Below are 25,848 nucleotides of genomic sequence, written 5' to 3'. Positions count from 1 at the left end.
TGTAATGTGCATTCCTGTACAATCCTGCCAGTGGCAATATGTGGAGTCCAGACTGTCCCTAAGTCAATATGGAGTACTTGGTTTATAGCAACTCTTGTTAAGTTTGTCTTGTAATTGAAGCTGCTGTTGACCTTGCTTGGGGACCATTTGTAAAACCGTTTATTTAGCATAAACTGAAATAATAAACCCTCCTTCTCTGGGACTGATTGTGATAGGGTGACATTAGTTTGATTTAATGATTACCCGCCTGACCCTTCTGCTGGAGAGGGAGGCTTGAATAGGGAGAGTTCACTTCCAAGCACTTGCAAAGAATACTAATGAGCTTGTTAAATTTAGCATGGCTCCAACCACTTTTAATTCCTCTAATGGGAGCCGTACTGCCTGCAAGAGGGAGAGGCAAGAAAGGCCAAGAGATGCTGAGAATGTTCCTAGAGGGTCGGCTCAGCTGGAGAAGCTCACCAAGAAGTTTATAGAAAGTAGCTAGCCAGAGCCCAGGGACTGAGTTGTAAGTATCATCTGTTTGCTTACCGCCCCCCCCCCCCCAAAAAAAAACCCAATGGCTTTTATAGCTTAGGGGCAAGAGAGGAGTAATGACATTAAAATAGGTTTTCAACAACAGAGCAAAATGGGTGTTAATGGAGAAAAGAGCAAGCAGGTGTTCTCTGAGCTCCTAAGCAGCCAGTTTTGCCATGAATGGAGGTGTCCTGCCTGAAGATGCTTAGTGGAGTTTCGTTTTTGCATGGAAAGACTTGTGTTGAACATGTCTTACAGACTAGGTGAAAAAGCCCTTGTCTCCTGTGTTCCAGGAGTTTGTGATCAGGGGTGCAGAAGTGTGTGTCTGTCTTGACACACAGAGCTGGGGTGCTTTCTCCAGACCTTCAGGATAGCTGCCCTACAGCGTTTGCAGTGAGGTAGCTTTGGCTCTTTCTGAGTTCCTGGCATTAAGTTCTGACTCCATGTTGGTTGCTTTTGGAGGAGTTTGGAAACTCTGGGGCAGTTTCTAAAACAGTGTGTTTTGGGCGGCTCTGTCTTTGGGCATGGATTCATTCAGATTCATCTGCCTGAGCATAGATGACGGAAAGGAGGAGGTACAAAGTGGGGCTGTGTCGGCGGTAGGCAGTCTTTGAAATCATTTTTATCTTGAAAGTTTTGAGAGAGTTGCGTGTTTTACTTTGACCCCCAAGCTTGCAGCTTTTCAGCAGGGGAGCTCAAACAGTTGCTTGTGTTTGGCTGTTAAAGTCCATTGGCAGTTGCTTTTGGAGCTGTGGGCTGTTTGCTTACATTTTTGCTGCTGACTCCTGCTTGTTGCCATGGTGGACAGTATGTTTCTGTCAATAATTTGGCCTAGTGTAGCTTGTCTGCACTGACTCTCAAACTTTATTGAACAGCTCGCCTCAGCTGAATGAGATGAGACAGCTTTCGTCTTTTGGCATGCAGAAGTGGTTGCTAAATTTATAAGAGCAGGCGGGAATATTGCTTGGGAGCTGTGCTTCCCTTGTATACATAATACTCTCAAGTCTCTTAGCTGTTTGTATTTGGGAGCGGGTGTATTGTCAAGTTTTCATCTGAATGCCCATCAAAAGCGACTCAGCACGGGAGGTAAATTCATGAAGTGTCTTCTGGCATCTGGGGGCAGTGGGTTGTTGAGTAAAAAGGTCACAGCGCCAACTGTGTAATAAAAGTTAAGGGTCCATGATGAAAGTTTCTATATTGAAAACATTCTTGCCTGCATTTAACTTTATGAAGAGAATGCCTTCATTTTTTTTTTCTATATTAACTATTTGAGCTTCTATAACCTTTTCCCACATGTTGGAATAAATCTCATTAGCAAAGTCACTATGCTAAGAGGCACCCAATTTTTCTTTGCCTTCCTTCTTTCTCCCCACAGGTTGGAGTGAGGAGAAGTTGATCAGCCATACTGACCGTCTAGTTGTTGGTGAGGTTGTAGTCCCATGCTATGCTCATTGTAGGACGACACACTGCCACAGAGCCAGCATTGACTGTGGGGATGCATTTTTAAGGGGAAAAAGCTCATTTCTTTTGGGAAGGTGAAGTTGAGGAGCCCCCATTTTAAACCTGGAATAGATCACAAGAACTTGCTTACTCATTTTTTTCCCCCCAGAGAATGCTAATTATGTGTCACAGCTCCTCTGCGGAAGTTGTTGTTTTTTTTTTTTTTTCTCCTCCTTTTCTACAGAATGTACCGTCACTGCTCCAAGTTAACTTTAGCTTGAAATTTTAAATAAAGTTTTTTTTTTTTTTTTTTTTTATGTAGAGCACAAATGAGTGGAAACTATGACTTGGACTATTTGAAGGTTGTAGGACTTTTCATAAAACTGTTATTGTCAGTGTTTTTGATGCCCATATGCTTTTGCATAACCCTAAAGTCCTTTCTGTAGCCTACAACCTCACTGCTAATGAATTTCCAGGGCAGACCAATGCCTGTGTGTATTAACAGGGAGAAGAAAAATGAAGGCTCTTACTTGTTTATTTTTGGTACTTTGTCTTAAATTACCAGCAGCATGATTTGAATTGCTTTTGCGAAGATCAATGTGAAAATTGGGGATCATTTCTTTCTTTTTTTTTGTGGGTTTAGTTGTTATTTGATAGATTAAACTTGTGATTTACCCTTTAATTATGAGGTTTCAAGTGAGGATCTGCACAAAACAATACTAAAATAATATTTCACAGTTGCTTTGTGTTGGTCAGCAGATTCACTGTAAAGACTCCAGCACACCTCATCATGTTTTACAAGGCATTTGGGGTAAAATAATTCAGCGTTTATTTTCAAGCTTTACATACAAATAAGCAGAACACTAGAGCTGGTGTTGGCATCAGGTAAAATAGTGGTTGTTATCGGTTTGTAGTAATACGTAGTATGCACAGCTGTGCTTTTCTCCAAAGTGGACAGAGAGTTCTGAGAGTGTTAAAAGTGAGTAGTGTTCCTGGTTTGGGGACATTTAGGGAGTTAGGTCTACTTATGGTTATTTTGAAGGGAAGTTTGCATATTTAGGTATGTTCAGTCTGTCTAAGATGTTAGCAGTGTAATTATTTATACCTACGTAGAGTTTCAATTTTTAATTAAGGATAAAGACTATGCAATTTTTTGGGTTAGATATTTAAGCAGTACCCGCACAGCTGTGTTTCTGTGAGCTTTTTCTGCCAGGGCAACAACTGCTGGTTAAATGCAGTTTGTTTGAGGTGCAAAGCTTACTGTGTATGATTCTAACAGGCAAATGAATCCACCTGCTGTGGGTTCAGATAGCAAGATCGACTGAAGTTTATGCATGAGTTCTAGCAAAGGTCATCCAGTCACATTCACAGAGAACGGTGTGGTGGAGAAATGGGAAGTTCCTATAGACCAAAGGGAGCTCAAGTGTTAGGGATCTGGAGATAAACTGTGTGGGATTTCAGCCTTCTGTTTTTCAGTGTTTGAGTCACATCAGACCATGACTGGGAGCAACATCCCTGACCTTCTCTTCCCTACCTACACAGCCATGTTGCACCTAGACCTTCAGTCTCACTGAGTTTCCCTCTTAGTTCCCAGCTTTGACGTATGGGCAGGCATGTGATGTGCATCTTCTTAGGAGGCTCTATGCTCTTGCAGATTGACACCTTTGCCCCTTGTCTCTAGTGGGTTATTCAGTTTCATTTCTGACTTTGTTAAATCTCTTGGTGGGTTACAAATCTGATTTAGAAAAAAATGAAACCCACAATATTTCTTGGATGACCTTCTAATGGGTCGTCTTCCGAGAAACTAAGGCCCAGTACCTTCTTGAACCACCCAGAGCTCCACTGGACAGCTGGACTTCTCAGTACCCTGAAGGCAGGCAGAGTGAAGCTGGTCATCCATGACAGGAGGCTGGCAGAACCTTCAGCCTCATGTAGGACCTGCAGGATATTGTGTTTGGAGGAGAATCTCGATTGCTCTGTCAGCCTCAAGCGAGTTTGCACCTCAGGCTTACTTCCTGCTTTATTCATCCATGTGTAACATCGTTCATAGACAACTTTGTTTTGCAAATATCCCATCACAGGTGTGTAGTTTACAAAGTAGCCATGAAGGACAAAGAGGCTTCTTTCCAACAGAGAGACAGGGAGAACTGTATTGATGACTTTTCTTTTTTTTTTAAATTGCTCCTTAAAGTAGATTCTAAAGTCTTTCATTTTCCTTCTTTCTGTAGAGGATGAAAGTCCTGGACAGATCTATCACCGAGAGAGAAGAAACGCAATCACTATGCAGCCTCAGAGTGTGCAGGGGCTCAGCAAAATCAGTGAGGAGCCCTCAACATCTAGTGATGAGAGGGCCTCGTTGATCAAGAAGGAGATCCATGGATCTCTACCACATCTGGCGGAGCCCTCACTCCCTTATCGTGGGACTGTGTTTGCCATGGACCCCCGGAATGGTTACATGGAGCCTCACTACCGTAAGTGCTTCCGGCCAGTTAACACTTGTTCTGGGAGACATGGGTAGGGGGCTGTGTATGGTGTGTGTGTGTGGGTGTGTGGGTGGGTGGGTGTGGTGGGTGTGGGTGTGGTGTGTATGCTTACATGCATGTGCTGTGTGAGTTATTGACTCTACTATTTATAAAAATGTTGAATTTTGTGGTTTTTTTTCCTACTTCTTTTTCTTATCCATTCTTCTTAGAGAGTGACATTTTCTTATAGTCTAAGCAGTTTCAGGCTTTTCAGGGTGTAGGGGTTCAGGAAGATGGTTTTGTCAAGAATCTACATAGATATTTGCTGGGATTTGAACCAGATACGCTCTATCTGTGCAGACATGCTTTGAGTTGAGGGTGGGAAACTATTAAAGCAAGCTATATTAAAAGCCTTTGATGACCATTCTTGTCATGTTTCATAGTTTTTGCTTTAATGGTTTTTGCTATTCCCATGCTTAATGATATGTTAAAACAAACTAATTTTAACAATCCGGTGCTAAATTTGTTGCTATGGAAGTCTCCAGTGAGCCCTACTCCTTACAAGCCTGCCTGAGACACAGGAAGTTGCCTTTCTAGTCCTAACAGAAAGAAGTTCAACAGAAGAAGTTGAACAGGACTCTGAACCTAAGTATAGGATAGTTCTTTGCAAAGGCAGACTATAAGGTAAGTACACACGGACTGAGTTTACTTCAGGCCTGTTTCTAGTTTAAGAATATAATTTGGCTCTGAGTAATGCAACTCCTGTTGGGGTGGCGAAGCTGGAGGCTCCTGATTACAGATTTATCGCCTTGCCAGGATATGGTTGCCATTTAACCTTCCTGGCTCCAATTCCAGATGATCCATTGAGCTCCAGAGAGGGAGACTGGTTTGTGTTTCCCTTTTCCCACATCATTCAGAAATTTTAGTGTTTTAAGGCAAAAGGTCATTAGCCAGATGACTGATTAGTGAGGACAGCTGATTAGAGCATGTTATTTTGCTCAAGAAAGTGCCCAGGATAAAAGCTAATTTCATCCCTTCGTTAGTTAGCTGGAAGCAGAGGGGAACACTCACTCACCAGATCAAAGCCTCTTGCAAGCAACCTTAAGTCCCAGCAACCGCTTCCCCACCAGAGTATATTGTTGGAAAAAAAATGGGGAAGCAATACTTTTTAAGTGGAAGGGCTCTTTTCTTTCTTTCTTTCTTTCTTTCTTTCTTTCTTTCTTTCTTTCTTTCTTTCTTTCTTTCTTTCTTTCTTTTTTAAGAAGCATGGAAAATGGTTGTTTGGATTGGAATTTTTTTTTTCATCAGCGTTTAAGAAAGTTAAGTGCTTTCCTTGGAAAAAAAAAAAAAAAAGCTCATTGGTCCATTACTGAAAAGGTGTCTATTTAGACTCAGGATGGAAGTGTTTGGACAACTATATTTCTTTCCTCTGTTAGGGCTTATTTCATTTTTTTTTTCTTGACTTTTTAAGACTGAAGATATAAAATAATGTTTGTGGGATTTTTTTTCTCTGATCACATTTTGAAGTGTCTTTCATTGTTTTTATTTGTGGTCTCTTGAATATCATTCATGCAGAAACCATTGGGGATTCCTGTATACTCCCCACCTGTATTCAGATAGTCTCATTGTGAGTAGTACACTTACTTTTTTTTTTTTTTTTAAAAGATCAAGCCTAGCTACCCGACTACAAACTCCTTGCAGTGTTTTGTGTTTTTGTGTGAACACAAGCTTTTCCCATCACAGTGATGTTTTGTTTTGTTTTGTTTTTCTTCCAGATGCCCACTAATTAGTGAGGTGTTTAATTAATCCAGACAGCGGATGAACACTTCTTTCTGTTGGTTGATGGTAGTGGGACCGTTAACTTTCTGTCCACTGTGCAGCTTGTTCTTTGTTTTAACAGTTTCCCATTGAGTCTCTCCCCATCGTTTGAGGGGCTGGCTTTCTTTTCAGCAGGAACCCCTCGCTCAGTGGTCCGTGTGACCCAGTTCCTGGCTTCACCAAAGTCGCATTAAGTAACAGCGCCTGGAGAGCTCACATTAGGATTTATACTCATTTATTGTTTTTCTAGTTTGAGGATATAGTACTTATAAGTTGATTATTCTTGTGATTTCCTACTGTATTATATAAAAGAATGTTGAACTAATGTTCTAGTCTATGATCAGATCCATCGTCTGCAGTCCCATGGCAAATGAATTCTGAGGTCCTCACCAATGGTTTCCCTAACTTGGGAGCATTATGTAGTTTTGTTCCGGAACTCTTTAAAACTGTATAGATTTGGGTTCAGATTCCAGTGCTCCACTTATTAGCCCTGTGACCTTGACCTGGTATGTTGACTTGCAAGGGCCATTTCCTTCTTCTCAAGATGTGTGATGATATGACTGTCTGTGCCTTGGGGTTCTTCTGCAGTTGAGACAATGAAGTGGAGTCTTTCCTAAACTCCAGCACATGCTAAGTGCCATTCTGCTCTTCTTCTTCCGTCTTCTTTTCCCTTTGTTTCTTCTCTTCCTCCATCACCATCATCATGTGGTTGGTTCACTCTGTAAGCCATGCCATTTCTGTGAGGGTGCAGTTTATTTTGTTTGTGGTGCTTTGTTTTTCTAACAGCTTAGAAAATCAGTGCGCTTGTAACTAGGAAGAGAGACTTGGGGTGGCAAGAGCCATGCCCTGTACCTTTTTTAAAGGCTGGCTTTCTCATGGGACCCCAGTTTACTCTGACTTTTGTCTGTTTCATGAGTAAAGACATTGTGAAGCTTTTTAGTTTGTTTAAGAGGTGCTAAAATTTTAAGTTTTTAGCAGGAAATATTTTATATAATAAATGAAAACACAGAAAAAGGTATAGTATTATTTGTTGATATGAAGTCATTAAAGACTAAACTAAGCTTGAATTAGATAAGGTATGACTTTGTTTTTCTAGATCCCTGTTTGGCTATTGAATCCTCTATTTACATCTCAAGTGGATTTTTTAGGTGTTTATGATCAAATCTGCATACCTGACATGGATTTAATTACCCAGGCAAAGCTAGTGACTAATAGGAGCTAAAGGTAATAAATATCCTACGAATTTAAAAAATGTATTTGAAAGAGGCATTAAATTTTATTTCATTTCTGTTTCTTGTGGGTAAAGCCTGTCTCCCTCCTGCAGTGCTAGCCAAACCCAAGTGCATTGGAGACCTTTGTAACTCACTGCTCAGAAGCATCTCTGTAGGCCCGTCATTCCTCTTTCCTGTGTTTGCCAGCTCTTTGAGACAACTGGATTAAAAAAGAGTCCACCAGGCCAATGTGGCTGGCTATAAACACGCAGTAATTCCTTCAATTATCCGTGATTGGAAAATGTAGACTTTTCAAATGCCTACTCTGTGCTTCTATATATACTAACTTTGTATTTCTAAAGTGTGGGTAGGTTTCCTGTAAGACCAGAACAGGGAAGAAAAAAACAAAACATCTTTTTCCCTTCAGAAGGACATATGTGAAATTTTTATTGCGTAAGATTTTATCATACTTGGGTATGCAGTGATGCATCTTCACAAATTGTAGTTAGGCAGAATTCAAAGTATGTTAGGTTTTGTGGGTTTGACTTTAAAAACTCAAAAAGGAAAGAAAAAAGAAAGCCCAGGGATAGCGGGCACTTCAAACATTCTCAACATGTGTTTGGAATAAAATCCACACAGTGGGGTGGGGTGGGGTGGGTGTTCTCTCATGAAGGGTAGCTGTGGATGGGCTGTATATCAGGACAAGAAAAAAAAAGCATGCAAGCTACATGGCTCAGACATGATGCGGTGCTGACAACCTCTTGGCCACAGCATCACTCATGTGTTATAATTTGGGATACCATGAGGGGGGCTAGATTTAGGTACCCTATCAGCTTATACTAAAAGATTGATCAGCAACATTTTTCTCCTCCTGCTCCATCTGTAGCCAGATAGTTCAAACCACCATCACCCGCTGCTTTCATTTACTGCCATACATTTATTGTTTTATAAACTTGCAAAGGCAGGTGACATAATAGTTCAAGCATTCTCTGTACCCTGACTGACACTTAACTTTTCCAGGAAACATGCGTTTCACTATTTTCCTTCTCACTGTGAAGAGTGTAGTTCTGTAGCCGTCCCTGGAGGGTTCTGTGTGTGAAGTTTGGTGGAGTCATTGAACATGTCATAGAAGGTCTCAGTTTTGCTAAAGGGAGCAGAAAGGTTTCTTCTTTTTCAAAAGTTCAAGTCTCCTTCATAGTTTTATAGTTGTGCACAGACTGCCCTCCTCCCCGCCCTGCTCCCAAGCAGTAATTCTTCATGGAAAATATGATGCATTCTTGCATGCAAATGCTTTGATTGAAAACACACCACTGGTATTCTCCCTTATGTTCCCCAGCTCAAATGACAGAACTATTAGTTGCTAATTAGCAAAACCTGAGGAATTAGCTTAAAGAAAAGAAATGGAATTTTTAATTGGCTTGCATTTATTTTCTGTGGAAAGCTATTGTGCTGAGCCCACTTATAGCCTTGTGTGCTTTAAAAGAAAAAAGAAGCACATGCAAGTATTTTTTTCTTACTTGTCTATCTTTCTGTTAGCTGACTTTCCACATGCCTTAGAAATATATCTTCTGACTGAGGGGGAAGAGGATATGTATTTTACATATTTAATAGGTGCACCTGCTCACATTTCTTCTGCTTTGCAATTGTCATCTTGAGACTGTAGAGACAAAAATGCCTACAAGGCACAAATGAACAGTTTGGTGTTGACCGAACTGCAAAGGTAATGACAGTTCCCTTAGCGCACAGCTCCAGCTTCATCCAGATTGTCTCTTCCTCTTTGGAGAACTGCTGATGAGCCAATCAGGAGCTTTCATTTCCCTTCTGAAAGTTAGATTATGTAAGTAGAGCCAGTGATGCTAGGTCATTCTCTGGGGGCTATGCGGACTTTTCTTGCTTTCTAGCTGTTAGTCTTGAGTTGTAGGGAGGGGAGGAGTGAGGCTGTCAGAAAGTCTCTAAACCCTTGCAGAACTTATTTGTGAAATCAAGACTCTCTGCTTTCCTTGTCTTTTCTCAGAAGTTCAATATAATGATGTGGCTTCCATACAGCAGCCCAGAGTAGAAACAGTAAGCCATTGCTATAGACTTTCACAGCTACATTCCACAGATCTCATAGCTACCTTGCAAGGTGATTAAAACATTACAGAAATGGGGATAATTCTAGTATTCTGGGTTTGGACTTTTCCTAATGAAGGTTGAGAGGTGGTGAGTGAAAGTGGGAACCAGGTAACTGAGAAAAGTACTGTAGCATTTGGAGAAAAGTTAATTAGTTCTGTCTGTAGATTTTGAAAACAGATTTACTAGAAGGCCACACAGATGACGAAAAGAAAGAAAAGGAGACCATGTTTCTTGAGACAATAATTTATCTGGTGGCAAGATGGACAGCCCCTCCCATGCCTCCCACTAACATCTCCTTGCATCACTCAGAACTGGCTCCCTTTGGACCTTTACTCTGACGCCTTTGTGTTTCTGGTCATGTGATTGCCTCACCTAGGCCAGTTAGACAGGACTCCTTTAAATACCATCTTCCAAGATACTTTCCCATCCTGGACACTAAAGAGCCATGCCAGTCTCATGTTTAAACACATTATTATTACTTCCTCTGGTTGTCGCTGTACCATAGCCAGTTCTCTTTTGGAGCAGTGTGATTAGGTTGAAGACTGCACTTGGCTTTTCTGTCCACCAGATTTCCCTAGGAAGGTTTGGGAGGAGGCCCCCATTCTGCCATAGCTGGGGGACTGTTAGAAAAATTGACCTTGGCCGTGTTGGAGATTAAAGTTCCACAGCCTGCTCAACATGTTACTCTGTTGACATGGGAAGAGATGGAGTTGCTTCTGTTGTGATCTTAGGGTTAGTCATTATGTACCATACAGCCCCCTCTGAGAGGTAGAAAGTTGCTAGGTTTCACTTGCAAGATGACTCGTGGCCCTTTGGAATAAGTTGATTGGTTAGTCACAGAAGGGATGTGAAAGCTTTTTTAATACAGTGGGACTAGCACAGTAGAGCTGCCTGTCTTAGTTGACGTGACACTCATGTAAGATGGGACTGCTGGGTATTTTTCCTGAAGCTGAGGGAAGCATAGTGCTTGCTTGCCCTTTTCTCCAATAACCTCAGTAATTCACGATTTTGGTAATAATGTCCCTAGTGATCCTTGCCCAGCCAGTGTGAAGCTCATGTTAATGAGACCTCACATCACAGCTCAGCTCAGGAGCAAGGATAAAGTTTTCTAAAAATGTCATGTGATTTTTATTCCCTTCTCAATTTGGCACCCACCCAAATGGCACTGTCTTAGGTTCCTTTCTCTCCGTGGCCATCTCCCGCCCTCCTGTTTTGCTTTCTTCTTTCTTAGAGAGAAGCATGGAAACAGTGACCCCTGCCCTTTTCTAGCCAGCTTCTAACAGCTCCCTTTCCCGCTCCTAATGGAGGCAACATTATCCTTGGCCCTCCTCCTTTTTCTTGTATAATTAAAGAATGTTACCTTTGATGTCTCTTGAAAGCCGGGTCTCCTATCCTGCGTGAGCTTTCTTGATCTTGCATCTATAAATTTGTGCTGTGTCCTCACACTTCTCTATGAAAGGGCTTGATTTTTCTCTCTTTGTGCCTTTTTACAGTTTGAATTAATACAGAGTAACTGATTTGGTCTTTTATTGAGTTCCAGTGCCCTGATAGAGTTTAGGGTTTTGTAGTGTTCTTCGAAAAGTATCCTACTTTCTCAGTTATTTAAGCTTTTAAATTCAAGTCTTTGCTTTGGTTTCCAGTAAATAAAGAAGTTGCTCTCACTTTTCTAGAGCCTTCCCCTCTTTCGTGGGCCCAGATTTCCCATTGGCCTCTATTTTAGATTAATTTCTTCATCTTAGAACAAAGAAAAGAAAGAAAAAGTCTTACTGATTGATGTGACTGCTCAGCCTCGTGATTGTGTCAGCCGTTTTTGTTAACTGAGCATGTACTTAGGGAATCGCCCAAGTGCTCCAAGACACTGGACCAAATGAGCAGTGCCCTGCTTCTGTAGAGCCTCAGCTGTGGGGCATGGAGACAAGCTGAGTCACTGTGAAGGAACTGTGAGGAACGACAATGTGGTGTTCTTCAGGAACATCTGAAAGAAAACCTTCACTCCTCAGTCCTGAAGGCTTTTTGAAGGAGGTAACCATCAAGAAATCCTAAGGAAGAGACAGGCAGAAAAACAAAGCTGGGTGAAGGGACATTCCCACTGGCCAGGACTGCAAAGAAAGCCTGATGCCTGGGGAGGGGGAGCTAGAGAAACCTTTGTGGGCAGAGGGTGGCTTCACAGTGAGAGACAGGGATAGAGAGCTGCTGACAAGGCAGTGTCCTCAGGATCTCTTCTGGATCCAGTCCAGGAAGACCCCAGGGACATGGTGCATGGCTTTTGAGAGTTGACAAACCTCTGGGTAAGTGTTGCAAACTGAGAGCTTTCTCCTTCTGACTTGAATTTACCCACATTTGTGGATTTACCCCATCCTCCACTCCACCTGAGCATGCCTTCTGGGACCTCCCTGGCTGGCTTATCACCACCATTTTGGACAGCATTTTATAATTTCATATGAAGACAACATAATGGCATTTTTCTTCTTGTTGTCCAGCTGTTGCTCTTGTCTGTACTAGGTGACCCCCAATAATCACAGTATCCTGAACCCAAATTACCAATCCCAAACATGAGAAATCATGTGGCTGCTTTTCTAAAGAACTAAGTATTCTGTAGGAAGACATTTTTTTTTTTAACCTTCAAGCTCTCATTTTCACAATGAGAAAATGCAAACCATTGAATCCATTTTATTGGGAAGCTCCCGAATCCCCACATGTCAGTCAAGCCAGAAAAACTGTTTGAAGGACCTTTGTTCAGTTGGAGATGGAGTTAGCAATAACAAGGGAGATGAAGCTGGGCAATCCAGTAGCCAAAATGTCGGGGAAAAGAAGAAGAACAAAGACTCACATTAGTGGAATGAGCCTTCAATCCTCCTGGCCTGAAATAATCTGATGGGAGATGCTGGAACCCTGGAGGAAGAGACACTGGCCTCCCTGTGGGGGTCTTGGACCTAATCAGCACACATTGTACTGGTCAATGGGGGCCCACTCTAGGGAGCGGGTGTTTACCTTGTCCACTGGGGGGACCCAAATCTACATGCTGATTGTGCTCTAACTTGAGCCTGGAATCAAAGGAGGAGCCTGTTGCCTAGGTAATACAAAGAGGAGCAGAGAAGTGTACATAGAGGTGCTGAGGAACACACAGTCCCTCTTCTTTTGACTTGCCTTCTTGGGCTCAGCCTGCTCTCAAAGTGGGCAGGATTTCAAGGTTCCTCGCCTTGTTCCTGTTTTCCCCTTTGTAAGGAATGCTTCCACCCCTGCCCCACCCCCGTCGCATCCTCCAGTTCTCAGGGCCTAGAAGAGAGTTGCATAATATGGTGGTTTTCCTGTGGCCTTATTCCCTACCAGAAGGACTGTGATCCCTCCCAGCTCTTCCCCTCCCCCTGAAATCCCGTCAGCCACAGAGGCCTCCTTCCAGGTCCTCCTGTGTATCAGAACTCTTTTTGGTCTCTAGGCCTTTGCAAATGTTCCTCTCTCCCTAGGCTACTCTTCTCACCTCTTTGCCACAGGGTTGTTATAATGCCATCTCCTCCAGGAGGCCTTCAGGACTATTGTGGATTAATCATTTCAACTCTGTATGTGGCTTACTTTTATAATATGTATATACTAACCCCCCTCACATCTAGGGATTTGCATCTTTATATTGCCCCCTTTGTCATTGATATTTTAACTGTATTATGTATCTATTACATTGCTGTAAAACTTATGACCTAGAGATATAGTCAGAGAACAGTTGGAGGCACCTGGATACCTTTGTAGGACCCAGACCCTCTAGTTCATTACACTGATATGACCTATATAAGTGTATAGTACCTGACATTTTTCCTCATTTCAAAAACTCATTTTTTTTTGAGAGTCTGCTGTGACTGAGACAATGTCGTAAATGGTTGGTGTTTGCCAAACCATGTCCTTGGTCTCAAAGCTGGTGAGAGGAGACAGATGCCAAATACCTAGTCAGAGCCCTCAAGAAGGGATAACGGATGTGTCCTGAGGTTATGCAGCTGGAGATGTGCTGCTGCTGTTGAGGGGGAGGGGGAACCAGAAGCCGAAAGGCTGAGGTAAGTGTCCTAGCCATGAAGTGGGGGTGGTCTGGGGAGACACGTGGGAAGGGAGGTTCAGTGTGACTTGATTTTTGTTTTAGGACTGTTACCCTGGCAGAAGGGGGTAGAATGTAGAAGAGTGCCTAGCAGGCTGATACAACCACCCATCTAGGAAGCCCCCTCCTTAGAAACTGTGACCACAGACATAGAGGCCTCACTCTGTGAAACACTTTATGTCACAGCCTCTGTCCTTGAACTTCTAAATTCATGCAATTTCATGAGATGTTGTCTAGACTTCCCATTTGATGGCTGAGGATATCAAAGCCCATGTAGGCTGAGAAGTTGCCTGTTTTTATACCTGAGGTTTGAGCCTGGTTTGACTTACAATCTGAGGTTCTTCTCTTGTGCTTCATAACTGACAAAATTTCAAATGATGGTCCAAACCTATGCAAGGACCAGGTCTCATGGGTCGGGCTTTATGACTAGGGGAGGCTCAGAAGCTCTGTCTTGAGGACCTAGTACTGGTAGTGCTATGTGTAAGATTTGGGGTGTAAGTTTTTGGAATTGGGGAGGATATCTCCACCTTTGGCTCTGTGTGCTACTCAGGGCCATCCCAGTGCTTGGGCTGGTTCTGGTCACTTCTCACCACCACTCAAATATTTTAATTTATTATTTTTATGTGTTTATGTGAGTGAGTTTGTGCATGCAAATGTGGTGCCCATGGAAGTCAGAGAGCTAATCAGATTCCCTGGAATTGGAGTTGCAGGCCATGGTACTGGGAACCAAACTCAGGTCCTCTGAAGAAAGAGTGTGGGTTCTTTACAGTGAACTCATCTCTCTATCCCCAATTTCATCATTTTTTAAAAAAAATTATAATTTAATTTAATTTTACATATCAGCCACGGATTCCCCTGTCCTCCCTCCTCCTGCCCCCCCTCCCCGCCCTCCCCCCATCCACCCCCCCCTTCCCCCCAATCCACCCCCCATTCCCATCTCCTCCAGGGCAAGGACTCCTCCCCTAGGAATTCAGCTCAGCCTGGTAGATTCAGTCTGGCAGGTCCAGTCCCCTTCTCCCTTAATCCCAGGCTGAGCAAAGTGTCCCTGCATAGGCCCCAGGCTCCAAAAAGCCAGCTCATGCCCTAAAAGCAGGTCCGGTCCTACTGCCTGGGGGCCTCCCAAACAGTTCAAATTAATCAACTGTCTCACTTATCCAGAGGGCCTGATCTAGTTCCATGGGGGCTCCTCAGCTATTGGTTCATAGTTCATGTGCACAGGGACAAATTCTCATCATTTTTACCTTTGTGTTCAGGTGGATCTAATGTGGGTGATCATGAGAAATTTCTAGTTAATTAATGCTTCCTCAAAGAAAGTGTAGTTACACAGGAGTTTGTTATAGGAAGGCTCTCAGTTCCCTCTGTGCTCCCATTTAGGGAGGCCCCTGTGTGGAATACTTACTTTTGCCAGTTGCTGGTCCGAGGACCTTACTACACTTTTTCAGTTTGTGTAGAAACACATTTTACCTCGAAGAAACCGAGGGTCACCTAGATCCTGTGCACATTTGAACCTGAGTCCAAATGTGAAGGAGGGAGGTCCTGGGTGCCTGGCTTTTCTACCTTGTCCGCCCAGTTGTGCTCTGCTATTCCCAATTCTCTTGATGGCACAGTAGCACTTGGAACACAGGCTCTCTCTATGGATCAGTGATCCCTACTTATTATTTGAACTCCCATTTCTAAAGGGCAATGACTTTATGTACTAGAAACTTTGCTGTGTCAACAGATGGCGCAAAATCAGGTGCTCCCTATACCTTTTCTGTACCCAGAACCACCAGCAACACGGAGGTCACTGTGTGATGCCCAATCTGTCCTTCTCTGTGGCTTTGCACAGGGCAGCGACCTTTCCTCTCATCCACAGGGGAGGAAGTGTCAGGGAGCACGTACCAACTTCAGTCTAAATACTTGGGATTTTTATTTGGAGGGGTGCAAAGTGGAGTCCGCCTAAATGTTGAATAGTCTCATTAAGATGGACAGTTCATTGTCTCTTGACTTTGTCATCTCAGATAAACCGAAAGGTTCTTAAGCATGATTGAGGGATCAGAGGAACAAATTATGAGAAAAGATGAAAAAGAAAAACGTGGATGACAAAGCTAGTGTAGGCTAAAGCCAAACATGGCAACTCTCAACCAGTCATTGGAGAAATGGTTATTAAGAAGGGACAAGATTGACATCAAGATACTGAGTGGGAAATCTGTGGAGCCAACTGCGGAAGCCTCTGGAACCTTCTGCTTACCCAGGAACCTGCAGCTAGGGCTGATGTTTGCATTAAAGTCATCCATGAGGCATTAGTCCCCACCTGTCTAAAGTTGCATTCCAGGAGACTTACCTGAGCTAGATCTGGGTCTGTATAATCCAGATAGGTGTCATAACAATACTCCTTCTGTGTCTGGAAAGTAAGACAAGTGAACGTCGAGACTTTTCAGAGTGACTGTGATCCCCAGAGAAACCTTTAACTAGAGAAGTCTAAAAATTATGGAAAATGATTACAAGTCTTTTAGAGAAGGCAGAGGGATGGCTTAGATATTCTCTCTCTCTCTCTCTCTCTCTCTCTCTCTCTCTCTCTCTCTCTCTCTCTCTCTCTCTCTCCCTGTCTCACACACACACACACACACACACACACACACACACACACACACACACACACACACTAATTGATCTCTACATATAGTAAAATAAAAGTGTGGCCCTAGCTCTTGATTTTATATTTAGGGGAGAGAAAGTATAAGACAACACACGAAAACAATTAAGTCACATATTGACAAGTTTGAACTGGTAAGATGAAAGGCAGGGCCCAGGTCTGGTGAGGGTGATTTCTGATTCCAAGGGAGTTTTTTACAATAGAGCTTTGGCTCCATGGCAAAATTAAATCCAGTATGAAATTTCCCCTAATTAACATTTCCCTTCTTCCCTCCAAATATCAAATTTATGGACTCTAAGAAATTCACGTAACAGACATGCCAGTGCCCGCTTTCTTTCTGCTTGATCTGTTCCAGCTGTTATTAACTTTCGTGTCTGACTATCGTTAATTTACGAGCAGTTCTGAATGCAATCTGAAATGTTCCCCTGAATTCTAGACATTCGAGGACAGATTTCATGTGAGTTCATCTTAATCCTTGCTGGCATTTTAGCATGCAGGTTCATTGCTCCGTAGTAAACCCACCAAGACCTTGCTGTGATGGCGTGAGTCTATCACTGCTGATTCTTTCTGCTCCTTACCTGTACATCCTTTGCATGCCTGGTTGGCACATAGTATCTGCCCCTAAAATCCAGTAAGGACAGAAGTGGTTGGTTTTCTAGGGCCTTCTGATTGCCCATAGTGCAATTTCATTCCTCAGTTTTGTTTTCTCACCACAGCTGTTGGAAATGTGTTTTTATCTACACCTTTGCATGGCTCACAGTAGTAACAGATTGTTGGGCACATGCTATTCAGGTTTGGGTCATCAGTACTGGGCTTGCCTTGTATGCTTGGTTATTTGATGTTACTATTTCCTGTGGGACAGCTGTGTGTTCTTTAGCCTGGAAACACAGTGGTGGGCTTTGGAGATGCCCAGTCAGGGTGGGGGTAAGTGGTTCCCCCTTGACATTGCCTACCCCTTCTATGATGGCTCGTTTTTTGTCAACTTGACACAAGCTAGAGCAGTGGTTCTCAACCTTCCTAATGCTGTGACCCTTTAATACAGTTTCTCATGTTGTGGTGACCCCAACCATAAAAGGATTTCATTGCTACTTCATAACTGTAACTTTGCTAATGTTATGAATTGTATTGTAAATAGCTGATGTGGGACCGAAAGGGGGTTGCAACACATAGGTTGAGAACCACTGAGCTAGAGTCATCTGAGAGAAGGGAATCCCAACTAAGAAAATCTCTCCATAAAATTGAGCTGTAGGCAAGCCTGTAGGGCATTTTCTTAACTAGTGATCAGTGTGGGAGGGTCCACCTCATCGTGGGCTGTGCTCTCCCTGGACTGGTGGTCCTGGGTGCCTTAAAGCAGGCTGAGCAAACCTTTTGGTGGTGGTGGGGGGGCATGCCTGTAAGCTGCATTCCTCCGTGGCCTCTGCATCAGTTTCTGCCTCTAGGTTCCTGCCTTGTGTTGCTGATCTGACTTCCCTCAGTAATCGACAGTTACATGAAAGTGTAAGATGAAATAAATCCTTTCCTCCCCAAGTTGGTTTGGTCATGGCATTTTATCACAGTGATAGATAACCTCCAAAGGAAGAGAGTTTAGGGACGCACCTCCTACCTCCATTTTGGAATTCTCCTCCAGTAGGATATTCTATTTGGTTGCTTTCTTCGAATCTTTCTTGTTTGGTAACAGTGCAGCCTTGCTCTTTGGATGCAGCGCTCTTGCTAGTCACCTGCAGGTTTTCTCAAGAGGCCATTGCATAATGAGCCACCAGGTGTGTGTGACTCTAAGGCATGCATTCTTCTGCTGTTTTGGGTTCAGCAGTAAGATCCCAGTTCCAAGCTCCATCACATAGAGCTGGGTGATAAAGTGGTGACTGGCCCTTGTTCTCAGGAGTTCACTCCGCAGAGTAAGCCAGCGCTGCTGTTCCTGACCCTAGAGTGGTGGTGACTTGGTGAGCTATGAATGAGGCCACATGCAGATCGGGAAGCACCGTGCTTACATTGGCCCATTGAGTTTTGGAGGTTAATGAACTTGGCAGCAGAGGTGATGGCTGGCTCCTGGGTACGCTGTGTCCTTACTTGTGAGCTAATTGTATTGAGAAGCAAAGGAGTATCTTTACTGATCCTGGAGTTTCTAGCTTTGTTTGGATGCCAGCCTCCTTTTGCCAAAGAGCCAGGCAGAGAGACAGAAACAACCCAAGGATTCAGAGCTTTTTCTTCTTTTCCTTGGAATGGAGGGAGTATGTTTTTGTGTCCTATTTATGTTTCCAAGTAATTTTTTTAACTCACATTTATTTATTTGTGTGTCAAAGGACAACTTGATGGAGTTAGTTCTCTCTTTTCACCGTGTTTCCTTCTGGTTGGGCTCAGATCTTTAAATTTGGCTGTAGGCACCTTTATCCATCCTCTGTTCCATTTCGCTGGCCCCAGTGCTTACGTTTTTAAAAACCGATTCTTTAAACCTTCCTACCAAAGTGTATCTCTCTTAGTTTTGGGGACTGAAGGAAACCTTCAGCGTTTTGAAGTACTGGAGAGGTTTCTGGACTGGGTAGGACAGTGCTAGCCACAGTGGAGGCAGTGATGGGACACCCTCATCAGGGTAGCATGTGAGGGAGGGGTGCTTGTGTTTGGTGCTCACTTCCTGCTGAAATATCTTTTAGGATGTCCTTCTAATCTTGACCTCATTCTCTGGAGCCCAGCCTACTTTGTTCCCTCTGTGCCCTGATGGAGGAACTAGCTGAGCATTGACAGCTGGTTTTCTGGGAGTCCTAAGGGTAGAAAGAAACTTAGAGGCTGTGGCCTCTAATCCACTTAGTGAGCTGTAAGGAGAATCTACTGGGATTCCCGCCCCCGCCCCCCAGGTGCTGTTCTGAAGAAGGAGGTATGTGCCAGCTGGAAGAGAAGGTTTCTCCTTGTTTGTTTGTTATTTGTGAATTGTCTTCCTTTATCCCTGTGCAAATACTGCGCCCTCTTTACAAAGTGATTTTACAACATGCCTCATTTATTTAATGGGTTTATTTTTATTTAGTTTAAAATTGATTTTGTCTTCATTCACTAGTCTCATCACTTGATGGATTATTCCGGTATGATGATGCAGTCTTTCTCTCTGTGTTTCATTCCTACTGAATCTTAGCAATGTTTCTCACTTCGTAATTCTCTGTGCCTCTTACTTTTCAATAACATTCTCCTCTTCGTTGTTTTTATTCTATGTTCTGAGAAATTTACTTGACATCAAGTGTTTGTATTGATGTTTAAATTTGGGTGGCCATATTTCTAGTTTTAAGTTGTTTTAATCTTTGTATCCATAGTCTTACTTTTAAAGACCATTGACCGGTCCTTTTATTGTGCTTTCCCCCTATATACCTGGTTCTTACATTTGTGTGTACTATTTTGTCAAAATTCTAAAAGATTTCCTTAAGATATGATTTTGGCCATTCTGTTGTTTATGCCCTTCTATTTGTACACTTAGCTCTGGATCTTGGCTGTCATTTATGTAGAAATCATGCATGAGAATAGTCACCTTATTCTCTTCTATTCAGACAACAGGGAGGCTTGTCTTTCCTAGAGCAAGCTTTCTGACTACCTGTGTCCACTGGCAGGGTTTTCTTCAGGAACACAAGGTAGGACATTGCATGTGATAGACCCAACTTGACTCTGGAGGCCCGTAGGAGCTCATATGGCTTGGGTGCCAGCTGAAGGTCACTCTTAACACATTGGAACCAATGCTGGAAGTTCAAGATGGCATAGCTCTTATGGTGAGCACATTTCAGTTATCCGCACAAAACCTTTGTAGTCTCAGAACAGCTCTTCCCATGTTTTAAAAAAGAGACATGTAGATATTATTCAGGAAAATTCCACTTACTCTGATGCTGTTCAGGAAGACAAGGCCACATGACTGTCGTTGACACCCCTGGAAAGTCTACGCCTGCCAAGGCTCTTGCTTTGACTGCTGCCTCCTTTTGCTTCATAAAGAATGTTCTAGGTAAATGCTTCTCTGCAAGCATTCTCTGTTTATGATTTTAGCCTTGTCTACTTTGAATCTTGGAGAAATGAGACTAAGTTTCTTATCTTGATTTTATTTTGTTGAATGTGTTAAAGGTATAGGCTTGGCTTCAAATTCTGATTCTGCAAGCACAGTGTGGTCATGGCCACTTTATTATGAGCTTTTTTTTCAGCCTCTGTTTAGTCATCTATACATAAACACCTTGCAGTTTCTTCTGAGTGTTGAGGGTCTCAGAAGTATCTGTTGTGAAGTGAGTGCTCATAATTCTTCTTAGTATTTTTTTTTTTATCATTACTGTAATTCCTACCTTCATCCTTATATTCCAGCATGTTTCTCAGAGGGATATGAATTGTCTTTGTCTGTCCTGCCCCTTAAACTAAAAAATGGTGGAAAAATATGTTGCATTTCTGTTGTGCTGTGAAAATTTAGGGGAGTGGTTCTCAACCTTCCTAATGCTGTGACCCTTTAATATAGTTCCTCATATTGTGGTGACCCCCAACCATAGATTTATTTCATTACTGTAATTTTGTTACTGTTATGAATCATAATGTAAGTATCTGATATTCAGGACATCTGATATGTGACCTCTGTGAAAAGAGTCTGACCTGCATAATCTCACGACCCACAGGTTGAGAACTACTGACTTAGAGTCAAGTAACTTAGGATCAAGTTCCAACTCAACTACCTTCTGGCAGAATGACCTTAACCAGACTTTTAAATCTTGGTTTTTGGCTTGCATTGCGTATTTTATAAAATAAAATAACTGATGCCTGGTATTTAAGAAAGAGGTTTATTTAGTTTACTGTTGTGGAGGTTTAAGCACAAGATGTTATTATGCTGGCATAGAGCATTACAATGTGTTGGAGAGATAGCAAGGGAATTAGCTACATGGAGCAGGGGCCAGCATGTTGACTGACTTTTCTTTTTAACAGTTTACCTCCCTCCCCGATTTGTTCTAAAGATTCATTCATTGTATAAAGGGGTAGGCTTTGTGATGACATTTCCATTCAAATATATAATGTACTTTAAGATACTCACCCCCATTATTTTCTCCCAACTCTCTCTACTTTCCACTAATACCATCCCTCTTTCCACATAGCTCCCATCTTCTTTTATGTCACACATGCATATTATATATTGTGTTGTATACAATGTATGTTCTACATATGAGAAAAATGTGTAATAGTTGTTCTAGTCTGGTTTATTTCACTTACTACATTAGTCCTCAATTCTATCTTTTCTTACAGATGACATGATTTCATTGTTTCTTATAGTTGAATAAAAGTCCATTGTATATGTATACTGCATTTTCTTTATCTGTTTGGCCATTGATGAACATCTAGGCTGATTCCATAACTTTTTTTGTGAGTAGTGCCTCAGTAAACATGTGTTTGCAGTTATTTCTCTTGTAGGTCGGCTCAGATTCTTTGGGGGTACATTCCTGGGAGTGGTACAGCTGGCAGATAGACTTTGAGTTTTTCAGGTAACCTGCATGCAGATGTCAGTAGTGCCTGAACTATTTGTATTCCTCCCACACTTTGCCAGCATAAGTGGTGGCTTGTTTTCTTAGTGTTATCCATGTTGGCTGAGGTGAGCTAGAACTCCAGTGTGCTTTTTAAAAATATATATATTTTATATTTAATTATGTGTGTTATGTCTCTGTATATGTGTACATGAGTCCAGGTTCCCATGGAAGCCAGAAGGGTGTCAGATCCCTTGGGGCTAGAGTTAGAGGTGGGTGCTGGGAACAGGACTGGTACTCTGGAAGAGCTGCAAGTGTTCTTAACCACTGAGCCGTTCCAGTCTGTCAGTGTAGTTTTGATTTGCATTTTCCAGATAGCCGAGGATATTAAACAGCTTCTCATGTATTTATTACCCATTATTACTACTTCATCTTTTGAGAACTATCTGTTCTTTGCATTACTCCATCTATTGATTGGATCATTTGCAGAATTCTTTAGATATCATTTTCCTCCAACCATCCTGTAGACCAGTGGTTCTCAACCTTCCTAATGCTGCAACTCTTTAATACAGTTCCTCATGCTGTGGTGACCCCCAAATATAAAATTATTTTTGCTGCTACTTCATAGCTATAATTTTGCTACTGTTATGAATTGTAATACAAATATATGACATTCCCAATGGTCTTAGGTGACTCCTGTGAAAGGGTCATTCAAACCCCCAAAGGGGTTTGTGACCCACAGGTTGAGAACCACTGCTGTAGACTCTCTTCACTCTTGCTGAGGCCTTTATATTTCATGCAAATCCTATTTGTCAGTTTTGCTAATATTTCCTGAACTGCTGGGATCCTTTTTAAAAAGCCCTTACCTCTACTTACATATCCAAGTATTTCCCTTATGTTTTCCTCTAGTAGTTTCAAAGTTTTCAGACCTTACATTAAAGTCTTTGGTTCATTTTTAATTGATTTTGTGGAGAGAGAGAGAGAGAGAGAGAGAGAGAGAGAGAGAGAGAGAGAGAGAGAGCTGCTTTCAGTTTTTTACATATAGATATCTAGTTTTCAGAGCACACTGTTAAAAGAGAGTGTTTTTTCAATCTTTTGGCACCTTTGTCAAAAACCATGTGACTCTGGCAGCTTGGTTTGATTTCTGATTTCTGAATCTTCTCTTCTACCAAGCTGTTGGTCACTTTTGTGCAAATACTATGCTCCGTGCTGTTTGTGTTACTATGGCTCCGAAGTATAATTTAGAGTCGGATGTTGTGATGCTTCCAGTACCGTTCCTATTGTTCAGGATTGCTGTTCAATGATCTTTTATGATTCCATGTAAATTTCAGGATTATCTGCTCACTCTTGGGAGAAATAATTCATTCCTAGAGTTCGGCATTCATTCCTTCCAAGGACAGTTAGTTATTCTATGACCAAATTACTTTCACAAGACCCTTAAAGGTTCTTCATCTCAACACCAGCACATGAATATTGGTGGATATATGCAAATAATATCCAAGCCATCACAGGTAGTATCATGGTGTAGTAACATGAATTAAGTAAGGTATTGTGTGGCAACACTGAGCATATGGACTTTTTCTACTCTGGCCTCTCATGTTAACTGTTCTTCCACAGAGGATGACAGTGGCATTTGACAGGGCTGGCCTGGGAGACCAGGCAGGCCCTTCCTACATTTAGGCTCTCTTTTGATGCTGTGGCATACTTTCTTCTGTTTCCTCTTGACTTTACCTTTTGGAATGTGTGATGGTTAATATTGATTGTCAACTTGATAGGATCTAGAATGACCTAGGAGACACGCCTGTGGACATGCCCACGTGGTATTATCTAGATAGCATTAATTGAAGTAGGAAGATCTCTTAACTGTGGACAGCATCACTCTGTGGGCTGGAGTCCTGGGCTGGATCAAAAGGAGGAAATGAGCTGAACATTCATCTCGTTCTCTGCTTCCTTACTGTACCATGTGACCAGTGCCTCTTGATTCTCTAGCCATGCCTTCTGCCCCAGGATGGACAGCATTCCCTTGAACTGTATGCAAAGTAAGCTCTTTCTCCTTTAAGCGGCTGCTTCTCAGGTATTTTGTCATAGAAACCAGAAAAATAATAAATACAGAATATATTGCAGTCTCCTTTTGGTATTTACAAATTTGAAAAGACTGAAAATAAATTTAATTTTTAATACCTAGTCTAGATTAAAAACTCGGCATGGTAATTGTATTTTGTCTGCAGAATAATATACAAAGATTAAATAATACAAGTTCCCAGCCAAAAAGACTTTAAAAAAATCTTCCTCCATATTCCTCAAAGGATGATGCGTTTATCTTCTGGAAAAGTGTCTCCAAGTTTATATTTTGATCCAAGGTATATTTAAGGAAAAACTAATCCATTGAAGCCACCCAGTAGAAATATATAGTGGTTCATGGGCCAGCTAGATGGCTTAGTGGGTAAAGCACTCACCATGCCAGCCTGATGGAGGACATGAGTTCCATCCCCGGAACTCACAGCCAGCGGGGAGAACTGACTCCTGAAAGTTGTCCTTTGACTCCCACTTAAGTGGCATGGCGTGAGTGCATTCCTGCGCACCCCACAAACTCTGCTGTGTCCTCTTTAGTCCTTTGTGTCCACTGTCTCTGTCTCTGTCTCTTCTCTGTCTCTGTCTCTCTGTCTGTCTCTCTGTCTCACACACACACACACACACACACACACACACACACACACACACACACACACCCACACCCCTACCTTTTTTGGTGTTTGCTTTTGGTTTTAGTTTTTCAAGACAGGATTTCTCTGTGTAGCAGTCCTGGCTGTTCTGGAACTTAGTAGACCAGGCTGGCCTTGAACTCACAGAGATGCACCTGCCTCTGCCTCCCAGGTCCTGGGATTAAAGGCATGCGTCATCACTGCCTGGCTATAAAATTTTTTTAAAGAGCTATATGGTGGTTCAGTAGAGATGTAAATTAAGTATGTCAACTCTGGCTGACATACTATGCAATTAAAAAGGATGATGAGCTTGGCGGTGGTGGCGCACGCCTTTAATCCCAGCACTTGGGAGGCAGAGGCAGGCGGATCTCAGTGCGTTTGAGGCCAACCTGGTCTACAAAGTGAGTTCTAGGACAGCCAGGGCTACACAGAGAAAACCTGTCTCGAAAAACAAACAAACAAAAGGCCACTGGGTGTGAGCAGCAGTCACAGGAGTGTTACTGAAGCAATATGTGAGATAGGCTTGAGAGCCTGCATAGGTAGGTGGATGAGACCTCTTGTGGATGGGTTTGATTTCAGTAGCCCTCCCTTCCCTAATTGGCAGATCTTTTCAGTGATTCACGGGCAGTGTTGCCTTCCCAGTATGCTTTGGTAGGAAGCATCTGATACTGCAGTCTCCCTGGAAGGCCCCAGAGGGAACTGGTTCATTATTTCAGATTTTAAATGGTTCTTGCCTATCATGTTTTCATAATAATTTCTTCAAACAAGGAAATGTTTTTAAGTTAAATCAAGTTCAGGTACATTGGCTTGTCTCCGTCATCTCTCCAGGTCCCCAAGTGCAGAGAATCTATGAGACTCTTCTAATAGTTTAGAATCTGTCTTCCTCCTGTTAAAAAATGTGGTTCTTAATCGAGTTCTCTGTGATCTTGCCTTGTGTTTTCAAGTTATCTCAGATATGCAGCTTTCGGATCTTGGCTCCCAGTTGCCTCAAACTCCATTGTAAAGTGCCGGTTGTCAGCGAGTTATACTCGAGAAAATAAGAGGCTTGTCTCGGGAGGACAGCTACATATTACGGGCACGGTATAATCCTGAACGTTGTTTTCTTTGCTCTCAAATGGCAGGGGACAGTGAGTCAGAAGTGAGAACTCCCTTTGTTTCATGTCCTGTGCATGGCAGGGGAAGAATGTCTCAGGGCAGAGAATGAAGAAAGACATGAAAGGCTCTCAGCTCAAGGAGGTCAGACCCATCAGAGGCTTAGCTTTGCCTTCAAAGATGCCTGGGACAGGTGGCAGTTCAAGACAATCCCCGCCGGGGTGTCCGCTGGAGCTGAGATAAGGGATTGCTGCAGAAACCTGCTATCTGGTGCCTGATGGCTTTGATGTAACTCTGTGAACAAGACTTAGGGAAGCAGGCGGCTGCCT

At 42.5% G+C, this 25,848-nt stretch overlaps 1 protein-coding gene across 1 annotated transcript in view; it reads left to right on the top strand.

Annotated features, from left to right (window-relative positions):
• Nucleotides 1–337: 337 nt before the first annotated feature.
• The window catches only part of Gli3 (GLI family zinc finger 3), a 190,464-nt gene continuing 164,953 nt past the window's right edge, over nucleotides 338–25,848 (top strand). The window contains exons 1-3 of the mRNA XM_059263012.1: nucleotides 338–476; nucleotides 1,889–1,936; nucleotides 4,182–4,424. Of these exons, the coding sequence (XP_059118995.1) occupies nucleotides 338–476; nucleotides 1,889–1,936; nucleotides 4,182–4,424 (430 nt within the window). The remainder of the gene's footprint in view (nucleotides 477–1,888; nucleotides 1,937–4,181; nucleotides 4,425–25,848) is intronic.

Source organism: Peromyscus eremicus, chromosome 5 (assembly GCF_949786415.1).
Source record: "Peromyscus eremicus chromosome 5, PerEre_H2_v1, whole genome shotgun sequence".
In the NCBI taxonomy this organism is placed as follows: domain Eukaryota; kingdom Metazoa; phylum Chordata; class Mammalia; order Rodentia; family Cricetidae; genus Peromyscus; species Peromyscus eremicus.
Note: the sequence above shows the minus strand (reverse complement) of the source record. Positions and strands in the feature narration are given on the sequence as shown.